The 24,677-nt window shown below is 36.4% G+C and overlaps 1 protein-coding gene across 12 annotated transcripts; it reads right to left on the bottom strand.

Annotated features, from left to right (window-relative positions):
- Positions 1-1,811: 1,811 nt before the first annotated feature.
- Positions 1,812-24,061, bottom strand: MBIP (MAP3K12 binding inhibitory protein 1). 12 transcript variants are annotated; one of them, XM_058738838.1, is made up of 10 exons: positions 23,877-24,061; positions 19,972-20,091; positions 17,934-18,158; positions 17,745-17,841; positions 14,898-14,963; positions 14,517-14,669; positions 10,909-11,006; positions 4,027-4,065; positions 3,853-3,935; positions 2,304-2,508 (listed from the first exon to the last, which is right to left on the bottom strand). In XM_058738838.1, the coding sequence occupies exons 1-9, from the start codon at positions 24,003-24,005 to the stop codon at positions 3,870-3,872; spliced, it is 993 nt and encodes a 330-aa protein (XP_058594821.1). In that variant the 5' UTR covers positions 24,006-24,061; the 3' UTR covers positions 2,304-2,508; positions 3,853-3,869. The 12 variants fall into 12 exon arrangements, 10 of the variants coding, with proteins under 10 accessions (XP_058594820.1, XP_058594819.1, XP_058594822.1 ...); XR_009264400.1 differs by lacking the exon at positions 3,853-3,935 and adding an exon at positions 6,971-7,115 and having other exon boundaries at positions 2,348-2,508; positions 23,877-24,060; XR_009264399.1 differs by lacking the exon at positions 3,853-3,935 and adding an exon at positions 6,971-7,115 and having other exon boundaries at positions 2,348-2,511; positions 23,877-24,060.
- Between the last annotated feature and the right edge of the window lie 616 nt (positions 24,062-24,677).

Raw genomic sequence — 24,677 nt, forward strand, 5'->3', positions numbered from 1 at the left:
CCAGCCCTTTTCCTCAGGATAAACATATTGATTACTATCACCCCTGCTAGCTCCCAACCCTTAGTAAATCACTTCCTTAGACTGGAGGGGAGGGATTTTTAGGGGTAGACTGAGGTGGAAGTGCTTCCTGTTTTGCAAAACCTTTTCCACTTTTCCTCCTTTATTCTCTTGAGGACCGGGCCATTAAGAACAATGGGTCTAAGAGGAGCCAAACTAACAAAAATCCTGAGGAAATGGTCATTAGGTAGCCTGGTAATTAAAGAAGCAAACTTATCCACACAGAAATTCCTAGCATTGACTTTCAGTCAAGGATGTACTCAAGAAAGACGGTGATTGAAAACTCTCTAAAATTCTGGGGTAGTTATCATCAGAACCTTAGTCTTGAATAAGCACCTATGCCAACTCAAATCAACATGGTGTTTAGTCCTGGTCTTTTTTGGAGGCTTGAACTCAAGTAGAAAGGATGCTGGCACCGGACAACACTTACTGAAGTGGAGAGAGGAGGCCTGAAGGGGACAATGGTAAAAGGAAATCCTTCTAGTGGACAGATCCTAGGACTGTTAGGCATGATTTGGGAACTTATTCTACTGTCAAGAGGGTCAAGAAACAGACTCAAGACATTTATTTCAGGGCAGACTAGTGACCAGTATGTGATCCTGTTTTCTAGGTTTCTTCTCTACCTCTAAGTTAACCTCATTTTTACTTTTATTGACTTTTTTCCTGTTGTTACTGGCATGATGGTAGTAAATGTGCCAGTAAACCCAGAGGAGGTCATTCTGGCAGGATGATTACAATGACCAGACTGTAATGGAGACTGAGCATTACATATACTGGATTACGCTGGGCAAGACGATCTTGAAGGATGAGTTGCTCCACAGAGAAGAAATATAGTGGTTAAAATGTTAGTAGAATCGACCTAGTCCACAGCTACTTCTTGGGAATGATTTCAAAGCCCCTACTTTTTACCTGGTGCCCCCATTCTCAAAGCTTCCACAAATGGTTGTGCAAGGTTGTGTGCATACTGTGTATTTCTGTGAGGTCCTGCCCCATCATCCTGGCCACAACTGATAGAGACCCCTGATCACACTGAGTGAGATCTAAGAGGAGTTGTGAGGTTCTGCAGAGTTGGGTTCGAGTTTGCACCATGTCAACTCAAAGGCATGAATGCCAAGGCTATGGAGACAGGGCTAACATGTCACCCTGTATGGAGTAATGAAGTTACTATCAAGTAGTAATGAAGAGGCCTTCAGAGAAATCAGTTCACAGAGAATAAGGCAGTCACATAGATGATTAGGGGTAAGAGAAAAAGAACGAAGAAGAGAGACAGAGGGAAAGAGAGGAAGAGGGAGAGCAGAAAAGAAGGAAGGTAGGGCACAGAGAACTAGACATAGAAACAGTCAGAGGCAGCTAGAGACAGAGAGAGATGAACTGTTGGTGACCTCCTAGGTACCACAATGTCCAGCTATACTTCTTATAATTAAATTCCAGATTTTTTGATTCAACAAGTTCCTATTTACAAGCTATTTTAGGTAGATTTGATTCTTGCAACCAAAACAATTCTTGACCTAAACATCTGCTCCTTGACTGTAGCTGCATCTTTTCAATGATTAATTTGCAACTATAGAAATACATATGCTGCCTAACATAACTGGGACACTGTAAAAAAGTGAGGCTGTCAAGAGAGAGGGACTATTTGTAACGTCTAAACACTTTCAAAGACAGACTTGGTTTTATACTGGAATAATAGCTAACATTTACTGAGCACTGCCCTTGGGCCAGTTTCAAAAGCTGTATATGCATGATCTCACCTATTCATGACAACCGTAGGTTTTATTATTATCAATGCCATTTTACCGATAAAGAAATTAAGATACAAAGAGAGATTAATTTGCTAAAGGTCACACAGTAAGGGGATAAAGGTAGAGTCTACTGTTTATTTAAAGTTGGCATTTGGAAAAAAAAGTATGCATTCATTTAAAATTCATTTCAGTTGGTAAATTCTTCTTGCCTATTACGTACAAAGTACTGATTTAAACAAAAAAACTGGTTGACACTGATGTTACAAATATAAAGTCCTTTTAAATATCACTATTCAAAATAAATCGTCCTTTCTGTGGCATGTACACACACACAAAAAGATGTGCTTTGAAATTAAGTTTTTCGGTTTCCAAAATACCTCCTTTAGAACAGAAGGGGACACTTTCCGACAATGCTGTTTTCCACACCTTATAACCATTTCAAACTTCACTGGAATATCTGCAGATGACCTGCTGCAGGCCAGACTCTCATGAAAAGAACCTTGATTTCAGAGAAGGAAAGTTACATTGATAAACACATATCCACTTAATTAACTGCACTGTAAGTATATAAAAAAAGTAAAATGACAAGAATGAGAGGAGTTTTTCATGGAAGGTGGTGGGTAGCCATGGAGTCTGCTTCTCTTGATTTTCTGAGCAGGGCTTGTCTGAGGGCACTAATTTTTTCATCAAGTTCAGCCAGTGAATAATTCTGCTGTAAACAAGAATAGAAATTGCTGAATAAGACTCTGAAGTATCTTAATGCAGATAAAGGGCTAAATGAACTAGAAATACTGACAATACAGTAAATGTCTTTTTTTTTCCTTCATAAGAGTAATTTTTAAATGTTTTTATTATTATTATTATTATTTTGAGAGAGAGAGAAAGAGAGCGTAGACACATGAGTGAGGGCAGAGACAGGAGGAGCAAGCTCTGTGCTATCAGAGCCAAGCCTGACAAGGGCCTTGAATTCTTGAACCATGAGATCATGACCTCACTCAAAACCAAGAGTCAGATGCTTAACCGACTGCACGACCCAGGTGCCCCCATAAGAATAATTCTTAAATTGAACTATTTATGTTGGCTATATCAGATAGGCAGAAAATAACAAGGCTTAAAATATTTCATACTTTTTTTCTCTTTCCTAATGAGGAAGCTCTCCTGGATACTTCGAAAGGATTGTAAAAACTTTTCTTTAACTGACTACTCTCACTTTGAAAGGATTGTAAAAACTTTTCCTTTAATTGACTATTCTCACAGTAAAAAAATTAAACTTTAGGATTAGCTTAACTGCTAGAAATTCTCTTTTGATGGATCAACTGCAAGCAACTACCTCTCCTGGAAAACACGGATGCTCTCAGAAATTTATCCAAAATTTTACAAAAAAAAAAAAAATAAGTAGAAAACTATTCTTCAAAAATAAACCAAAAACTTTTTTTTAAGTTTTCTCCAACTTTATTTTTTTTAATTTTTTTTTTTAACGTTTATTTATTTTTGAGACAGAGAGAGACAGAGCATGAACGGGGGAGGGGCAGAGAGAGAGGGAGACACAGAATCGGAAGCAGGCTCCAGGCTCTGAGCCATCAGCCCAGAGCCCGATGCGGGGCTCAAACTCACGGACCGTGAGATCGTGACCTGAGCTGAAGTCGGACGCTCAACCGACTGAGCCACCCAGGCGCCCCAAGTTTTCTCCAACTTTAAATTTACATTACTACCATTAACAGCTATGAGAACCTCACTAATTAAGATTCAACTAATTAATATAGTAGGACTGTGGACAGTGGTAGGCTGAAGTCAACCTCTGCCAAACATCCTTTTTTGATTTAGATGCTGCTAATTAGTAGGGTCAGCAAAAGGGGGAGGGGCGGGTGGGGTGCTTGGCTGTCTCAGTCTGTAGAGCATAGGGCTCTTAATCTTGGGGTTCCTGAGATGGGGGGGATTTAAATTACCTAGCATTTATTATTTTTCTGCATTTGGTAACTGATACATTCTGCCACAATTAACAGCTAGATACTTTCACATTTATATGACTCATATGAATCCTTCCTTACCCTACCCTTGAAATAAAATTATTTAATTCAAGTTCATTAATTTATGCTGCCCTTTTTTTTTTTTCAATCTTGAATCCCAGGGTATGATCTAAAAACAACCAGTGTAGAAACTTTACTGATGAGAGGCATAAAATTTATCCAACTATTTCAGAAGCCACAATGAGAATTCAGTAACTTACTTGAGGTGGTTGTACTTTTCTTCTTTTTCCGGAAAAGCTCTAGATAAAAAGAAAGTAAGTAATCAATGCTTAGAAAATATAAACAATTTTCCTTTATAGAATACTGAACACAACACAGAGAACCCTGGCAGAAACAAAGCCCACAGAACTCATCAAGCACTATCTGCCACTGATATCTGTGTCCTTGTATCTTGGAAGATAGTCTCTAAAAGATGATCTTAAAAGTATATAGTAATAGGGTGCCTGGGTGGCTCAGTCGGTTAAGCATCTGACTCTTGATTTCTGCTCAGGTCATGATCTCAATGCTCAGGAGATCAAGCCCTGAGTTGGGCTCTGTGCTGACAGCAAGGAGCCTGCCTGGGATTCTCTCTCTCCCTCTCTCTTTCTGCTCCTCCTCTGCTAGCACTCTCTCTGTTCTCAAAATAAGTAAATAAACTTAAAAAAAAAAAAAAGTATATAGTAGTGACATCAAAGCAACATGCTCCTCCCTGGCTACACACACATTCCCATTAATTCCCAGCTTCTAATGAGGGGGAATAATTATGGAAGGAGATGCTGTGGAGACTTTCTCTACTTAGTTTCCTTTCTTATAGCCTTTCAGGATACTGAACAAGTGAAGCAATAGAGGAAAACAGAATTTGGAGTACCAGGTGAAAACACACACATGTACACACATCCTTGGTTGACTCTGATGATCACTGTGGTTGTCTGTACAAGCAGCTACCCACTGCTCCTCTATAGGACTCAGGGGAATGCTGATCGTATCCCACTGGTCTTGTCAGCGACTAGAATGGACATGGGCCCAGTTCTGGCCAATGAGTAAGAAGAGGTTTGCTGGAGACTCGGGAGAGAGCTTCTAGAAAAAGCTTTCTCACTTCTAAGAGAAAGCCTTCAAAAGAGGCAGTTCCTCTGGACACTGCTGTGTCTGAATAGGACACCTGAAAGTAGCTGTCTTGCAATCTGCCACTGGGGGAAAAGCCAATACCAAGCAGAGCTGAGGGGGAAAGAGCCCAATTCTTTGACAACCATGATTTAGCCCAAGAACCAATTAACCCTGAAGAGTGTACTACCATTGAACTTCCTACTTTGTAAGATAATTTCCATGCTGTTCAAGCCAATTTAAGTTTAAATCTCTATTACTTAAGCTGACAACATTCTCACTGACATGCTGCTGAGCCTTTTAAACCTTGACCAAATGAATTTCTAGATTTTCTTAGTTTCACAGAACCATAAGCTTCTGAATGGCAAATTAGTATATCGGTATATTTGACAAAGAAATTGTCAATGTAGGTGGCAAAAATTTCTCATGAATATTTCTGGCCACTAAGATTTAGAATAAAAGGTAAAAACTTTCATTTTCCTTTGTGTCAAAAGCTGTTTCAAAGAATACTGAGGTATGCTTCTTTATCAGTAGTTACAGTAAGTGGGAAATCATTAAGTATTGTAATTGTTTTGTTTTTTTTTTAATGTTTATTTATTTTTTAGTGAGATACAGAGTATGAGCAGGAGAGGGGCATAGAGAGAAGGAGACACAGAATCTGAAGCTGTCAGCACAGAGCCCGACTTGGGGCTCAAACCCATGAACTGTGAGATCAAGACCTGAGCTAAAGTCGGACACTTAACCAACTAAGCTATCCAAGTGCCCCAAAGTACTATAATTATTAAATATGGGGGGAAAGGTGTTTATATAAACAGGTTCCTTCCTTTGCCAAACTAAGCTGGATACCTGTGATGGGCCCATAGGCAGGTAAGGGCTTAAGGTTTAATTTTGGTCAGATGACTCCTCAGTCTTCTACCTTCCCAAGGGGTGCCTTTTTACACACCTGATTAAAATATACTTCCCCTTGTTTTCCTAACAGTTTAGTCTATTAAAATATTGACAGTTTTCATGTCATTGAGCAATCAGATTATTATTATATCACAAAACCAAAGTGAGAAGTATCAGAATGAGGAGAATAAGGACATCAGATTCAGTAACTTAAAAACAGTAAAATGTGGTTTTGGGGGGCTTAGTTTAGGTGTAGGGTCTTAAGTATTTCTTCCATTGTGGTCCCATCCCACTACCGTGATTCAGATTTCTTCTTGGTGTGGACAATGATCTATTTCCTAAACTATCTTTCTGGACTCTAATCTCAAACTTCATAATGCCACCAGACAGGAACAAGTTTCTCTTTCTCAAAAACTTAATTGTGCACCAGTGACACCAGAATTGCAAACTGGTTAGTGTGACCTTCAAGGCCCTCCAAAATGTGTTTGCAGTTTTATATTCTAGCCAGATCCAGTTACTACCTCACGCTTCAGGCCCATGACACACTTTCACACGTACACGGCCTGTGCACATGAAGTTGACTCCCTTCTTCCTATACTTACCTTCAGAACCAGGAGTTACCATTACAGACATGGTTAAGGATCCACCTAGTCAGTGCTTTGGAACAAAGGTAACACACCTTCAAAAGTCCAGTAATGAACTAGCAGCCAAACCCTATCCATTCACACATTTATTCAATGCCTACTATGGTCTATGTGTTCAAAGATGAACAAGACACAGTTCCTGCCCTTCAGAGGTTCAAAATATAGTGTAAAAAACAGATGTGTAAACATGTAAGTGGTAAGTGCTGTAAAATGAACAATGCTATAAAAATATATTTGTGAAGCATGTTATATTTACGGTTTCAAGGGTCAAAATTTAAAATCAGTAATAATTCTTTGGAAATACTAATAAGGATTTTATCTTTTAAATGTCTATTAAGGGATGCCCTTAAAAATTTTTAAACATTATCCCATTCAAATCTTATCATGTTGAATGTGAAGAATGAAGACCTTTAGAACTATTACTTTAAAAGGTACAACAAAACACTAATCTCTGTTGTAATTCCTGCTTTATATACATTGTTTTGGAGTTTTATGTCTGTTTCATAACTGAAAAGAACTTTACGTAACTTACTTTTGTTCCTGAACCAAATGCAATTTATATCTTTTTTCCGTTAGCTTTTCCCTTTTCATATGCTGTGCTTCAATGTTACCCATGATAACCAATCTCTGTTCAACTATGAGTCTTCCCTGTGTTTAGAATTCATCTACATGTAAGTCTGGAATAAACACAGATAAATATTCTCAGAGTTCAGAATTCAGTTTCTATAAAAATTCAATCCATAAGAAATATAATGGGCTCAATTTTCCCTTACTAAGTTTATTTTATGTTTATTTATTTTTGAGAGAGAATGCACATGAGCAGAAGAGGGGCAGAAAGAGACAGGGAGACATTCCAAAGCAGGCTCCTCACTGTCAGTGCAGAGACCTACGTGGGGCTCAGACTCACGAACTATGAGAACATGACCCAAGCAGAAGTCAGTCACTCAACTGACTAAGCCACAGGCACCCCTCCCTTACTAACTTTAGAAGCTAGAAGACTGTACAGCGTATGTACTCTTTTCTATACACTTTTGAAAGATATGTAGAAATACGTGATTTCCATACGTGTACTCCCAGCATGAGGATGGTGAGAGTGATGAGTATATGTCCTCTACAGGGTATGTGTTTTAACTCTGCCCATGTCCACAGATGTTCCTAGAGCCGGACCTACTTTAAGCGAAGAGTGTGGCTCCCAGAGATGGCACATTCATTCTGTTTAGGAGGGGTGAGTGCCTGTGCCATTGGGCCTATGCCATGTTTACTTATAGGCCTTAAGGATAGAGTTAATCTGAATGTTTAAACCTTTTCAGTGTTTTGTCCTTCCTTGTAACTCACTATTAATTTGGACTTGTCATTTGTAATACTAATCCAGAAGTGTTCCTTCTAATCAAATATATATTGTTTAACATATCTGGAAATATATTTTTAGAGTACTAGTTTTATCACAAGTATGGCAACCTAACACATACAGGCCAATCCTGTTTGCATGTATAATGCTTCCTGCTCCTAAAGTTGTCACCAAGTTTCAGACTTCAGGCCTCTGACAATCCCCGTGTTCTTTTACCCATTCTGTGTTTTAATTATCACCTCTACAGGCTTTCCCAATTATTTGAAGTATAAGTCCTACTCTTGAAAAGTTTACCTGATGTTTCTATCTGCATATCCTGATATGACTTTAAATTCACATTTCCTCCCAAAATACTCCCCCTCCAGATTTTCTTATTTCTGTCAATGATAGTATAATTTTTCCAACCAGAAAATTGACTCACCCTTGCTCTATGCCTCTTGCATTAATCTTTTCTATTCTCACTCTCTTGTCCTTAGTTCAGAATCTCACTTCATATCTAAGCTAGTATAATAATGTCTCCTTATTCTTGGTCTCTCCCTTTTCATTTATCTCGCAGAGTATTAGATAAATCTTCTGAGTAACTTGTACAAGTCTCTTCCCTGCTCAAATGCTTTCAATAGCATTTAAACTTTAAATGCTTTAAACTTCTGGGTATGGTATTTAAGGTCCTCTACAATCTGACTAGTCTACCTCTTTAACCAAAATAGTCTAAACATTCTATCTTGTGTATAAGACATCCCCAAAACAAGATTATGATTTGAAGGGCTTGTTCTTTTGTTAATCAAGTTCAGTAACAGGTGGATGTTAAGCTTTATAAATCAAAAACAAAGAGAATAATGATGGAGCAAGGTCTCTCTGGAGGCATCCAATACTACGATATTCTCTGTTAAGATCAGTTCTGTTGTTAACAAGAGCTATATTAACAAAGTATGAAATTGAACTAGAAAAATAATCTGCCTAGGAATTACTTAATGAAGGCAACTTGAATGGAGAAAAAAAACTTATGGCAGACTGTTTTAGGAAAAAGCATAAAATCTTTATCAAGTTTTCTAGGAAGATACATTCAAAGAACAACCCTAAAAGTGGAAAAACCTTTGCAATTATGTAATATAACCAAGAAATTTTCTAAATTAGACAACTGAAGGCTAAAGGAATTATATGACTTATCCACATTTTACATATGACACAGTGTATTCATAGCTGGTTTCTGAAACTAAGTAAATGCAGAGTTACTGAGGTTTTTACTACGTGCTAGACAGTGTGCTAAGTGCTTGACTGGTATTACCTCATTTAATCCTTGCTTCAGCCTTTAGAACTTCAATAAACCTTATTTTACATTTGAGGGAAATAAATCACTAAAACTCTTTCTCTAAATTCTTGATCTTTAAGCTTCATTGCTCACTTTTGTTATATAAACCTGCCTTCTTCATCTGGAAATACTTCTTTTCTTTACCTTACTCGAATACCTAATTCACCACTTTGGAAAAATTGCTGGTTTACCTAAAATAATTTTAAATATATTTTCACCAGTGACTTATAAATGATTCATGCTAATATGAGTTACTTTACATAGTTTTTCTGACCCAGGAGTTTTAGTAAAGTTTTCACTAAAAATTTAGTAAATTAAAACATTTTGTTCACTTTTAGATGACATTTTGTTCACTTTTAGGTGAAAAGTTCTAATATGACACTGCTTTAAAAAAGAAAAAAAGAAAAAAATAAAATAAAATAAAACCTCAGAAAAGGCAGGTGTATGTATAATCACCCCAGAAGACTGAGTAAAATAACACAGTGAACACAGGGTCACTTGTCTGAAACCTGCTGATGTGACAAAAAGAGACTTATTAGTACAACACCGTTTCTTAAAGTCCTTGGAAAAAAGGGTAAAAATGAATGAATGAATAAATAAGTGCCAGAGTTGAGGAATTAGACAAGCATTGACTAGTCTTTCAAACAGTTTGGTGGTTAAGCTAAAGAAAAAGGGTGGCAGATTGAGGTGTTTGTTTGTTTAGTATGGAGGAGAAATGTAAACATGTATGAGCTGAGGGAAGGAGTCTGGACAGTGAGGGATTAAACAGACAGAAAGGATAACTGACAGAGCAGGGTCCCAGAGGAAGCCTTTGTTCCATAAGATAGCATTTTCGTAAGTGACAGGATTGACAACTACCTAGGCTGATATACTATGCCATGAAAATGGCTGAAGTTTGAGAATTTGGGTAATGTTTAATAAAACTACCCCTTTATTTATTTATTTATTTATTTATTTATTTTTGGGACAGAGAGAGACAGAGCATGAACGGGGGAGGGGCAAAGAGAGAGGGAGACACAGAATCGGAAACAGGCTCCAGGCTCCGAGCCATCAGCCCAGAGCCTGACGCGGGGCTCGAACTCACGGACCACGAGATCGTGACCTGGCTGAAGTCGGACGCTTAACCGACTGCGCCACCCAGGCGCCCCAAAAACTACCCCTTTAAAAAAAATTATGAGTCTAAATACAAAATTCAGAATCACAGTTTTTTAAAAAGTAGGTAATTCCCTACATATGACTATGTTTATCTTTGAATTATTATTATTTTTTTTACGTTTATTTTTTGAGAGACATAGAGAGACAGAGCACAAGTTGGGGAGGGGCAGAGAGAGAAGGAGATACAGAATCCGAAGCAGGCTCCGGGCTCCGAGTTGTCAGCACAGAGCCCGATGTGGGGCTCAAAGTCACGAACTGTTGAGATCATGACCTGAGCCGAAGTTGGACACTTAACTGACTGAGACACCCAGGCACCTCTATCTTTGAATTACTAAAACAGTGTTTCACATGGGGCACCTGGGTGGCCCAGCTGGTTAACTGTCAGACTTCGGCTCAGGTCATGATCACGGTTCATGAGTTCGAGCTCTGCGTCGGGCTCTGTGCTGACAATGTGGAGCCTGCTTTGGATTTGGTGTCACCCCTGCTCTCTGCCCCTCCCCTCTCACGCGCTCGCACGTGCTCTCTCTCTTTCTCAACATTAAAAAAAACAACAACCCACCAGTGTTTCACATATAGCAGATAAATGAGTGAATTGTTTGTTATATGATGAAGCATCATAAAATAAAATATTTTTTTTTTTAAAGACACTTATACTTACTACAGAATGAAAATATTCAGGAGAGATGCCTTCCAATTCAAGGATTTTATCCTCAAGTTTTTTAATTCTCTGATAAATGTCTCTTGGCACTGGACCACCTAAATACATTTAAAAAAATTCTGAGATTCTATTGAATAATTCTTCTTACAATATTTATTCTTAAAATACTATGCAGAGAAACTTGTGCAGAGGAATGGGAAATATTTAAGCCTCAGAAGATAACGAACAAGAGTAAAATAAAATGAAATCCTTAGCTCATATTTTTGTGTTATACACTGTGGGATATATATTACACCTCTCCCCAAGCCCCATTTATGCTTCCTATATTTCTAGAAGATTTGTTATATGTTAAATTTATTACATGCTACTGAATAGTTCCTGTATCGGACAATTTGTACTTCTGATAGATTTTGATAGTTACTTGTGAGGAGAAAAATGCATGGGGACAACAGACAGTTCAATTTGGTGATTGCAATGTCTTTATCACTTTCAATTTATATTTCTCCCTACATGCCACATTTTCCCCTTATTTCTCAGTACATCAATGTGACCATTTTGTCTAGACCCCCACCATCTCTGTCTGGATTACCACAACCTCCAAACTGGACTTCTTGTTTCTGCCTTGCTCCCAGTCTGTTCTCAACACAGCAATGATCTTTTTAAAATGTAAGTCAGATAGTGTCATTTCTCTGCTCAAAACCTTCCAATACCTTTGCATCTCACTCAGACTAAAAACCAGAGCCTCTACAGTAGTATATAAGGTCCTAAACAATTTGGACATTCTCCCCACACCTTTATCATTCTAGCCATTTGGTTCCTTTTTTTCTGTTATTTGAGTAGGCCAAATACTCTCACAGCTTTAGCCCTGTGGTTCCCTACACAAAGCTTTCTTTCACCAACTTTAGGTCTGGGCTGAAAAGTTACCTTATCAGGAAGGACTTCTCTGACCACCCTTTAAAAAATACCAACGCTAAACCTCCCCACAGACACACTCCCTATTCTTTCCCTTATTTTATTCCAAACCATTACTACCACCTCCATATATTACTACTACAGTCCATATATTTTGTTTTATTGCCTGTTTCTCCACTTTTATGTGAGCTCCAGGAGGGCAAAATGTTGTTGTGTTTATTGGTATGGCTGTGCAGCTTGTGCACTGCACAAACCTAGGAATCATCAGTTCACAAACAGGTGCTCAGTATTTACAGACTGAACAAATATATAATTAGATAATCATTATGCAATTAAAGCATACAGGCAAATTTTCTATCAAAGGTATCAACTTTTGTTGATGTTAAGTATGAAAACTCTAGAAATGGGGAAAAAAAAGAAAAAAACTCTTTTTTCAGAATTTTTTTATCTTAGGATCTTGGTTGTTCTTGCTCTTGAGTACAGCAAAATGAGTAACTTATTCAACTGACTTTGCTCTTGCTGCCCCCTTTACCTAGAATGTCCTCTGCCTCACCTCTGTATCTTTCAAGAGTCAGTTCAAACTTCACTGAATCAGTGAAGCACTGCCTGAATCTCTTCATATGGAGGCTCCTTGTGCCCCACCATGTCCTTCCTTCATAGCCCCCGTAACATTCCACTTCAGCATTATTCTTTCTCCCAGACTGTGAAGTTCTTGAAGCTAAGGACCGCAGCTATATCATTTCAGTCCCCCTTGTGTCTAAAATAGTACTTGGCACATAGTAGGCATTCAACAGATACTTTTCATAATTAACTACTTGATACTATTAGACTTAATAAGTCAATCAATCCTTTTATCTAGTTGTTTTTTTAAATGAATTTACTTCTGGGGGAGGGGTTAACATTTAATGCTAATCTCTTATTACCCTCAAAGATTTACTCCTTCTCATCTTCTATCTTCTACTTCTATCTGGCAAATACTCCAGCTAGACTGGACTCAGAAATTCCCTAACCATATTTTTGTGCCTCAGTACTTTTTGCACACGGTGTTCCCTCTTTTTGGAATAATTTGCTCCTGCCTGCTGACAAATTCCTACTAATCCTTCAAGGATGCAAATAACACTTCACCAGGGATACCATCTCTTGATTTCTCCTGAGAGTTCTGAACACTAACTTTGTGCCCACTATACTTTGCATACATCTGAAAAGGGAAATGAGCAATCGTTCATTTAAAAACCTCTTGAATACCCATTTTTTGCCAGACACTGCGCTAAGCACAAAGTAATGAACATGGCAGACAGTTTGCTCTCACAGACCTTACTATCTAGCAAGGGACATAGATATTAAACAAACACAACTGTGCTAACTGCTGTAAAGGAGGGCAGGGAGTACCACGTGCTACTGAGACTACATGAAAGGGCAATCCATAACAGTCTGGGATCAGGAGGGGAAAGCATGGGCATAAGAAAAAGCCTTGGTAAAGGCCCTAAGGACAGCAAAATGAGTAGGAGCTGGGAAGCCCAGAGGGGGCTGGAACTGTAGGAGTACATCGTGCTGTTTAAAATTATAATCCCCTCCCATCCTAAGCTCCTTTCTCTTCTCTTGGTCAACCTGCTTTTCTCTGTAGCTCTTCTTGTGTAGCATATAATTTATTACTAGAATTTTTGTTTACATGTATTCTCAGTGCCTAGAACAGTACCTGGCTTACAGTAGGAACTTAATACCTATTTGTGGAATGAATATATAAGTACTAAGTTTGGTATGCATGTAAGGGCAACAGGAAACCATTAAAGAATTTTTAACTGGGGAGCAGCAAGATCAGATTTGAGCTTCAGAAAAAGCAGTTTGGCCATTGGTACAGATTTGGTCTTGAGGAAGAAGAGAAAGAAGACTAGTGGCAAAGCAACCAGCAAATATCCTTCCATCAGTCTGAGGCAGAGAACAGTGACTTCAACTAGAGAAGCAGCTGTGGAAGTAGACAGAAGTGGGTAGGTTTGAGAGATATTTAGAAGACAGAATCAACAGTTATCTGGTGACTAAATGAGAAGGGAGACCAGCTTTACAGCCAGTTGAGACTGAGGTTTGATTTCGAGTTGTCATTACTACCTTGGGCCTGTTGCTTGAGCTCTCTGAACTCAGTTTCTTCATCTGACAATAACAGCACCAACACCTCACAAAGGTACTGTTAAATATTAGGTGAGTTGACATGTATAATACTTTGAGTGACTGGCACTTAGTATTATTCAATAAATGTTAGTTCATTTCCCCTATGGTATTTACTTAGTTATATGCTTCTCCTCACTGAAAGATCTTTGGGGAATAGGATCACATTTATCAATACTTGGTACCTAGCACAGTGGGTGATAGTCATGGTTAAGTTATGACACTGGTGGCAGGAAAAAGACTACATTAATTTTCAGCCATGACTTTATTAATAAACTGAGAGTGTCAGGATCTATTTGGAATCTGTTCCCTTTCTACTAACAGTCTCAAATTGGTGAGAAGTGCAAGAGGAGGAAGAACCTGAACACATGAACTGTAGATTCCTTGAGAGACTATGCTTTGTTCATTTTCATACCAACCAGAAGCATGTTTTGTACGTGGCAAGTGCTCAATGAAAATTCTGTGACTCAATAAATTGTGTAGTTTAACTACTTGCAAAGGTACCTTGTTAGGGCACTGCCCAGCACTCTGCTTACCCGTCTGCAATCGCAAGTGAGCCTCAATATTTTGTAGTCGTTCTTCTACAGCCTGATTACCACAATCTCGGAGCATGCTGTTAGGTTTATGACCTGACCCTTGAATTCCTTCAGGTCTAGTCTGTGGTCCATATGTATTCACAACTCTAGAAACTAAATTAAGAAACTTTGAAATGTAAATTTAATACGCTCCAAAGTCAGAAATTCTATCTCCCTAACAGTACTTTATAAAGACCATCTAACCAACCCAAGTATGAAGGCAAGACTTTTTTTGTGTTTTAAAATAAACAAAATTTAGATAGGAAGGTGATTTCTATTCCATTTCGTTTATAATTGAGAATAAACTTCTGTCAGTGATGAAGATATGTAGTGGATACTTACCTTTTACATGACTTTTAAATCCCGGGTAAGGAGTAAAAATGGCATCAGTTCTTGCACAACTGTTTTCTAAGGAGAATTTAGATGAGTATAAGTTTAAATATATTCCTTGCTAAGTGAAATAAGCCATACAGAGAAAGACAGATACCATATGTTTTCACCCTTATGTGGATACTGAGAAACTTAACAGAAACCCATGGGGGAGGGGAAGGAAAAAAAAAAAAAAAAGAGGTTAGAGTGGGAGAGAGCCAAAGCATAACAGACTCTTAAAAACTGAGAACAAACTGAGGGTTGATGGGGGGTGGGAGGGAGGAGAGGGTGGGTGATGAGTATTGAGGAGGGCACCTTTTGGGATGAGCACTGGGTGTTGTATGGAAACCAAGTTGACAATAAATTTCATATATTGAAAAAAAAAAGTCTAAATATATTCTTAACTTCAACTATATGAGATTTTGAGAAACTTCCAATAATTCATATTAACATGCTACTAATAAAAGAATTATCATTTCAAATAACAGTAATTAAATTACCATCTTATTCAGGATAAAATTTAGTGACCTTTACCCTCTAAAATTTATAAGCTTTAATTGTACCTAATTTTTACATTCACAGAAAGAAAAGTCCTCAGCATTCAGTGGCATAATTTAATATAATTTTTTAACAAATACCAATATCCACCCAAACCATCTGAACCTTTGGAGAAAATACTTTATATATTATAGAAAGCATTTTAATTTTAAGCCAAAGAGACTTTATTCCCTTTATTTCATCACAGAAATAAATAGAACTCATTATTTTTACCGAAATGCCTTTTAAAAAAATACAGCATTTTGATATTACTTATTGGTCAAATTAGCAATCATCTAATAAAAAGGATTAATTATACATTTAACACATTTTAATTTCAGAATCCCAAAAGCTATCTATCTCTTTCCAGACTGTTCCTGTCTAAAGGTACAATTTTAGGAAAAATAAATTGTAAAAATTTGTTCCAATTTTTTTCTAAGCTGAAAGGCATAGCTTTTTTTTTTTTTTTTTTCCTCAAATTAGGTATCAAAAAATTAATTACAAACCCAGGGGAAAACTGGAATAATGTTAACCTAACATGAATAAATTTGAAACATAAATGTGTCAAATATTATGAAATTACACTTAAAATGACATTAAGCCATGCACTGCAGTAAATTTCCTGAAAATTTCCCCTTATTTTATAATAAAAAATAGATGGTAAAAGAGATACTGAGGGAAACTTCTTTTTTTCCCTATGGAAACTGATTTTCAAAAAAAATATTTTTTGTTTCAGTCAGATTGACAGGTATCAAAGGAATACACGAACACATTATAATACATTCATATTTTTTCAGTCTGAGTTTCCTTAACAGTTCCGCTGACAAATTAAATTATGTGAATATTCTAAATTTATCTTTTATATAGATAGTAAACAGAATCATTTTCTTTTTCTTTCCTTTTTTTTTTTTTTTTTTTTGAGATACCTCAATATACGTTCAAAGGGCCATCACTTCTCCATTCTTTTTCTAACATTTCATGGGGCTAAGGGTTAAAAAAAGAAGCTATCATCCATTCCAGAGTTATATTCCATGTATATAGATTAACTGACCCATCAGTGAGAAATTCAGCATGGTGTGAAGATAGTGAATGTATGAGTGCTAGCCACTCTCCACAGCAATTCTTGCTAGCACTGTTTTGAGCCAGCAAGGGATTGAATGGGCCAAGGAATCCTGCTGAGCATTTCAATTCTTGTCAATTTCTATCCCCTGGTGGTTTATAATAATAGAGTTAGCAGGGAGAACAGAGGAATAACATTAGTGACACATGTGCTTGTTCCCTCAACAAACCCTTTCTCATGGGTTGCTTGCCGTTGGATGGATTGCAATACCTGAGATTTTGCCACTATTGCACCTGTTCTGAAAAGCTAACAGGAAAATTTACTAAGCCTAGAGATATGCATGTATAATGTTAATAGCAGAAAAGGCTGAATTCAGGACCCACTTGAGCCTGTATTATTTCATTATTAAGAGAATCAGTATACCAATGTAAGTGTCAATTCTAGGTTCATCTCACAATTCTGTATTCATAATAATTAGCTAAGAGATGGTAGAGGCAACAAGAAAAATGTTCATTCCAATTAGGAACTCTTCTCCATAATTTTTTCTAAGAACTACTTGTTCTGATTATTACTATGATGCCTGAGTAAGATCTATGCCAGTGATTTGCAATATTTTGTATACTGCAGCATACCTGCAGATTTGTAAATATACTATAGCACCAAGTGGAAAGGAAAAGGAGAATCTGATAAAAAGAACAGCAAATGCATGCACTGTGAGAGAAAGGAAGAAAGCATAAGACACCACAGTCTTCATGACAATTTTTTTTATCGTGACAGAAAACATTTCAAACAGCTCATGAGTAGTGAGAAAACTGCTCCCTCTTGAGGAGTATTAACTTTACTAAGTTCACTTTATGTATTAACATCATAATTTCAAAAGTACATTTACAGGCTTGAAATTTATATAGCTTAGTTCCTTCTTGGGAGACTAAGCAACACTGCCACCCACACTTCATCTTCATTTCTAAAGGAAATTTAAAAGAATCTTCACCTGTGGTAGCCCTTGTGTGTAGCATTTGATCTTTGCATAACTAAAATGAAACCTGTTTTTGCAATGTAGTGTATTATTAAACAGAAAGAAATTCTGCTGCCTTAGCTTCTAAATAAACCTGTGAAATAAACTGGTTTAATGTTACTCATTTTTAAAAACAAATGAAAAATCAGAGCAACTGTAAAAACTGTGCTTAAAATCCTATGAAAATTAACTTCTTCGAGGTAGTTACCTTGATTACAATCAATAACATTGCAAAATTCCCTCACGTTGTTTTCATTGATTTCAGCTTGCTTTCTTTCAATAAATGCAGATATTCGTCTGTCAATCTACAAACAATAAGTACGCATGTTTTAACAATTCAAGCATAAGATTTTAAAAAATAATACCTCCCCCCCAAAAAAAACCCAAAACTTCTTACTTCTGCTTTTCCAGCCTTTATTTGAACTACTTCTGGATCAACATGGATCTGTGTCTTTTTCACATCTCCTAAATCACAATCTTTGTGCTTTTCTTCCTCTTGTAGGTCACTAATGGGAAATTTGGCATTTACTTCATTCTTATTCCCCATTTCTGTTTTTTCTGTCCCTCCAACAACAGTTGTATTCTCCTCTTTAATCAGAGGCTGAAGTTTTGCTAAAAAAGGCTGAGAAAAACACAATTCCATCTGCAGAGGTTCAAACTAATCAAAATTAATTACACATTTAATATATTTATATAAATTTCTGCTAAGTAAATGCAATATTTAATATCACACAAAATATAAAAAGTTGGCATATCAGGATACATAGATCTGATCACATGTGTTTGCTGTTCTCTGCTATTGTGACCATTATCATTTGCTATAAATCTGTTTGAAAGAAAGAAAGAAAGAAAGAAAGAAAGAAAGAAAGAAAGAAAGAAAGAAAGAAAGAAAACCTGAGGAAATTTAAAATTTTCTTTGAGGGAATCATTCTGTCACTCATCTTTTATTTTGTGCCAAATCAAAGCCTCAGCCTCTGGCACCAATGCCACTTAATTAACATGTCATTCAAATGCCTCCTCAGAACACTAAGGCTTAGTATTTTTCCTCCTTAACATGAGAGCCAGTGCTCTCACTCAGCAAAGCCCTGCATTATCACTGTATCACTGGAGATTCTCCACTTGAAACTGCAGTTGGCCAAAGTGAATGAGACAGCATAGATATGAAATATATAGGTGTTATGCTGAGTGAACACTCAGGCTTTTCCTGACATGGCAAGATACCTTCTTGGGTCACGAAATTAAATTTTTAAAAAGAAAATAAAAACTCCCAAGTTCCATAGCTGAAAAGAGATATATCCCTATCATTCACTATACTGGAGGGAATTAAAAAAAAAAACAAAACAAAAAAACCCTATTGTATAATGTAAATTATACCACTAATTCCACCCTTCCCCCCCCCTCCCCCCCCCAACAATCAGGCCTCAGTTGAGTTCTACAACTCATTATTTCTGTCCTTTAATCTTAGGGTTAACTATTTCAATATGAAACAGAGTTAAAATTTCCCATAAAGTCACTGAACAGAGGGCTGAAAATCAATGTTTACTCCATTAATCAAAACACACCAGTACTGGTCAATGTTCCAGTTATTTTTTCATACCTATAATTTTGCTTCTGTTGTTTACCATATACCAACTATTCTTCTGAAACCTTATAACATCCTAATAGCAATAAAATGACCAATCCAAACAGTTCTTCCACTTACCTTTTGACACTTCATATTATATACTTTGATTAGAGATAAACTGCAAACTTAACATCAGTTATAACTGCAGAGACGGAAACTAGCAAATAACTAGTTCAGTTATTAAACTGAAATATTATAAAATATAGCAATACTATTATAAATAATTCAATGTTGACTTCTAATATAAGGGATGAATTATTTCAAACTGTTAAGAAAAAGAAAAGATAAAATAGTGACTGGCTACTTACTAAGATGAGACATTAATGTCACAGAAATTACTTTCTTTTTAAAAAGTATGCTGAAACTGTTTAATTGCAATAGACACTCCAGGATGTGTCATGCTGGGATAATGCCACTTCTTGAACCACTGAAAGCACTCCATGAGCCTCCAAACTCACCCAAGGCATGGAATCATTATCATAGCATGACACACACCTGCCGTGTCTTATTGCTTAATTATAACCCACCATAGATGCTACTGTATTGAATTTTCGGCACAAGTCTAGAATTGAATAGAATTGCATTCATTCAGTCTTCATAGCCACATTGGCCTATTGGACTATATTCCTGAGACTGTCCAGATCACTATGGAAATGAACAGATTTAGATCTAATCTGGCTGAAGTAACCTTTTATTGATAACACTATTAATACAGTGTTAAGACGGACCTGACAAATACTCTAGCTTATAATTTAACTGCAATTAATTTCTATTCTCAATACTGAATTAACATTTTTAACAAGAAATTTACCTGTAAATATAAAACATGTTGTTCAAGTGCACTAAAGAGCAAAGTGGGCTGGAATGCCGAGAGGCTCTGGAGCTTGTTCCAATCGATTGTAATTTTCACCACATCATCTCTGAGGTTAAGCTTCAAAGGGGCAAACCAGCGACATCACAAAAATTACACGATTAAGCTGAATATATGGGATGTCACAAAAATAATATTTCTTTAGAGTAACATGCCTATTTAGCTCAAAGTTATCAGGTTTTTAATGATACATTAAAATGCTCTACCTAGTTACCATTTTAAAAGGCCAAGAAAGGTGCAATTTTTATAGAAAAAAATCACAATGACATCTCATTCTAATTTTATTCTTGGGTCTGTGTAATGGGACCATCTCACAGGTGAAACTGTCCAGGAAAGATGGAAAGATAAGGCTTTTTTTGATACTTCATTATCTAAAACCTTTGGATGAGAGGCAAGAAAGCCTTGCCCTTTTCAGTACTTCTAGCTCAGAGCATTAAGCAGAGGGGGCAGGTACATTTATGCAAGTTCTGATATAAACATTTCTTTTTGTTAAATATGTACATAAAAACATAACTGACATACATCATTACTCTGATGTTTTCTGAATCACATTTTTATCATTTTCAACTTTAACCAATTTTTAAAATAATTTGGAACTCAAGATTATTCATACATATTATAAAATCTAGGGATAAACTGCAGCATGTTTATTTACTTCAAATAAAAAAACAATTACTTAGCTGTGGAATCTGAAGTGAAAAACAAAAACTTTTCCACAACACTGGCCAAATCTTTGGTTAAATAGTATTTTCTAGTATTGTGTGAGGGCTTATCATATAAAACTTCTTATAAGTTGGCTATGTGTGACCTGTTAGAATAAAATTATATACAGAAAACTACCAAGAACCCGAATATAAAATTAGTATCAAAATTAGTGAAAATTTTAGAAGGAAAGCTTCCATATTTAGGCTCTTAGGTAAATAAAAGTGAACCATAATAAACTTTTCTAGGGACATGTGTTTATAGCATACTATAAAGATATGCTGCATCATAGAATTATTTTTTCAGAAATCATTTATTAAAAGTTAGTCCTATTTTGTACAAAATAAAGGCAAGTGTTACATTAGTTCAAATACAGATGTTATGAGTTGTGATTATAATAAAACAAAAAGACGAATCACTGAATAAAGAACCAGAGACCCAAAGTTACCAAAAAGGCACTATACTCAATGAATACTGTATGACAAAAATTTACCACCCCCACCCTTTGCATGAGACAAGAAACATTTAAGGTCCATATTAGATACGTATAAAGAAATAGAAGTTTTGTATAGACTGCACTGGCAAAGGTTAGTTTATGTTAACTAAGGTTTTACATTAAGATTACTGCATTAATCTTAGTTTATATTATTTAATGCCTGTAAAAATTTCATTAGACAACAACTTACGTATGGAAGTAAACTATTACTATACTTCTACAGTCCTGTAAGAGATCTATAGTTGATAATAAATTTATGTGTTATTCATAAGAGAGTTATCCCTAAACACTAGTCATAATAGAGTTTAGGGATAACACAGATAAATCCTCAACCAAAGCAAAGCATCAAATTTTCTAGAGAAAATAACTTACAGAAAATAAATCTTAATGTTGGGATCATATTCTCCTTTCAATTCAGCATGATTATGTAAGCCTTCCAAGCACAATTAAAAATATTTGGTCTTTCAAGAAAACCACATGATACAAATTAACTTTAAAATTATCCCAATAAAAATAAATAAATAAATAAAATTATCCCAATATATCCAACTATTTACTCAACAATTTCCCTATTAGTAATATGAGTTCTATGCATTTTTATCCTACAGAACTTGTTATTGTAAACCATTCACTCAAAAATGTATTAGTTCGATATTAATATGGCCTATACAAATATGCATTTTCAGTAAAAACTTAAATTAATATGATACTCCAAGCTAACAATAAATAATGCTTCAGCTTGGTAAAATGGACCATGGAGAGGCAAGCAAGAAGGTTAAAATCAGTAAATCTGAAATCTGGGATAGAAAATACTTTTTAACATTCAATTTCGTTTCTTACTGAGGAGAGCCAACAATATAATGATACTATGCAGAATGAAATTAGGCATACTGACATTTTTTTTTGAAACTTATAATTAAAAATACAGCCTGCAAACTTGTTGCAAAAGTAAATAGTGATTTCCTACGGGAGCAATTTGATAAGTATCGTGGCTTTCATGCTTATCTTTAAAGAATACATCTCAAAATATAAAGAGTAATATCAAAATGGTTAGCATTGTAAAAAATGGCTAGCATTTAATTGATGAGACAAGGATTTAATTTTTGACATTTGTATAGATGGTCCCTTCACTGTGTCATGTAAACTCGCCAAATATTTACTCTTAACATTTTTGACAAGTGACATAAGTAAACTTTAATCACATCTCTATTTGTACCTTCAGAATATCTGAATGTTTAAAATTTTTAAATGAGTTGTAAAAATTCAGTATGCAAAACATTTCAAAAGAAATGTTTAAATTATTTCTTAATGTTACTTTAAAAAATATCTCATCACTAAAAAAAAACCTTATGTAAATTATAGATGAGCAAAAACTTTTTTCATCCTGACATTTAAATATAAATAAACCTTACAATTCCAATGTCATAAAACATTCTTAAAATGTTAAACCAGTACAGGTCTTCGGTGATAAGACTAAAATATTTATGTCCCCCAGTCTTTAAAATTTTTTTAGTAAGTCCGTGGCAAACAATTGAGTTCAAAAGTTATAACTTTTATCAGATTCTATTAATAACTTCCATTACACCAAACTAATGTTCAACTTGGAGTAGTACTTTTTGCAAGTCGCGACATATTAGAATTTCTTTTAAATACTGAAATAACTTAAAAAAATGTATTCTCTATCTACCCACGGCTTTTAAAAGTAATGTTTTACCAATCAGACAAATGACCTATTTTTATAAAGGAAGATAACATTATCTTCGACACAAAAGTCTGCTACCCGCACTAGTACCAACCCCATAACAAACATTTAGAACTAGAAAATATTCCATCTAAAATATGAGAGAAGATTTCCTTTTTAAAAGCAAACAAACGTATTTTCAAGTTGTTTCTCATTTAAAATATGCTTTGCATTTTACTTCATGAAACGTAATAGTCACTTAATTGTAATAGAGTGTAGGGAGTACTTTTATTTAAGCCCAATTTATTATGATATATCTGCAGAGGTTATTAGCCAGTTAAATTAGTTAATAATTAAATGACGATTAAACAACAGTTCCCGATGCAAACTGTTGTCAACCGTGGCTAACTCATCCAACTTTATGCAAGAAGTATTTAGATTAATTCCTTTTATTTTCCTCCTTGTATGAAAGGGTAAGAGATGCACACAACGACCAGAAGGAAAAAAAGAAAGAAAACCAAGTGACTCATTACAGCAAATCACTCAAAAAAGGCTGAGAGCTCTTTTCCAAAACTCTCAGGCCGCACTAGCCTATCAATTTTTCTAATGAATGGACTGAAGGAAAGAGAGTCCTACGCGCCAGGCGCCTTCCCAACCTACACAGCTTTGTACACATTCATTCTCTCCAAACATGTTCTCGGAGCCGGGTTTTCCACTTACACTCTCCTCTCTCACTCTTGGGGAGAAGAGCTGCAAGGAAATCTAGTCTGCAACCCATCCTGAACTAAGTCCGTACGGCCATCCTCGCTCCGACCGACGGCTGCTGGGCTCGGGCTCCTCCTCCGGCCTCAGTTACTCAGGCCGGATCCCGGCCGGCGTCCTCGGCCCCCCGCCTCCGCTAGAGGAAAAAAGGGGGGGAGGGGCCGGATAGTTCCCATAACCCTACTCCCACAGACCACCACTCACTTGTCCCACCAGGCTATGCAGAGAGCGAAAGATTTCGCAGAGCACCTCTTGGGAGAGATTAGGGCTGCAGCTCCGTTCCAAACTCCTGTCACCACTGCTGGAGCGACTAAGCTCAGCGACAGCAGCCATGACACCTTCACAGGCTACCCCCGCCACCACCGAGTTGTGCTCACAAACCCACCCCCTCCCGCTTTCGTCTCTGGGAGATGACGTAAAAACACAGCGTCTCATTTAGACTCGGCTTTCGAGGACCCACTCTCTCGTTGTGACTGACAAGCCCGTGCACCAATCAGGTGCAGCTATAGCGTCACACAGAGGACTGGGAGCGGGGAATTGTAGACCTGAACGAGGTTGCAGAAGGTATTTGGGTTGGTGATTGGAACTGTGGTCCACTGAGTGTTAGCATCTGAAGACTGTCTTGGTTCTTAGATGTTGCTTATCAGTGATGGTAAGAGGAAACATAGTTAAATGTTAGAGTTTTAGAAGTTAAATTTTTAAATTAAAAGTTAAAATTTTAACATGGCGCTGTGAAATGGTCTGCAGAAAGGTCGGGGATACAGCAGTGCCCACACCTGCTTCTAAACATTGGAAAACTGTTTCACATAGAATTGTCATACTTAGAACATTACAACCTTGTAGAATCTACAGGGTTGTTTAAAACTTACACAAATTAGCGTCACTAATATTTCATGCGAGGGAGCGGAGGATAGAAAAGAACAGTAAGATGCTTTACTATGCCTCATTTACTATCAAGGTAATGACGTTAATTACTTTAAATCTGCAAAATAATTATGTCAAATT

Source organism: Neofelis nebulosa, chromosome 7 (genome assembly GCF_028018385.1).
Source record: "Neofelis nebulosa isolate mNeoNeb1 chromosome 7, mNeoNeb1.pri, whole genome shotgun sequence".
NCBI lineage: Eukaryota > Metazoa > Chordata > Mammalia > Carnivora > Felidae > Neofelis > Neofelis nebulosa.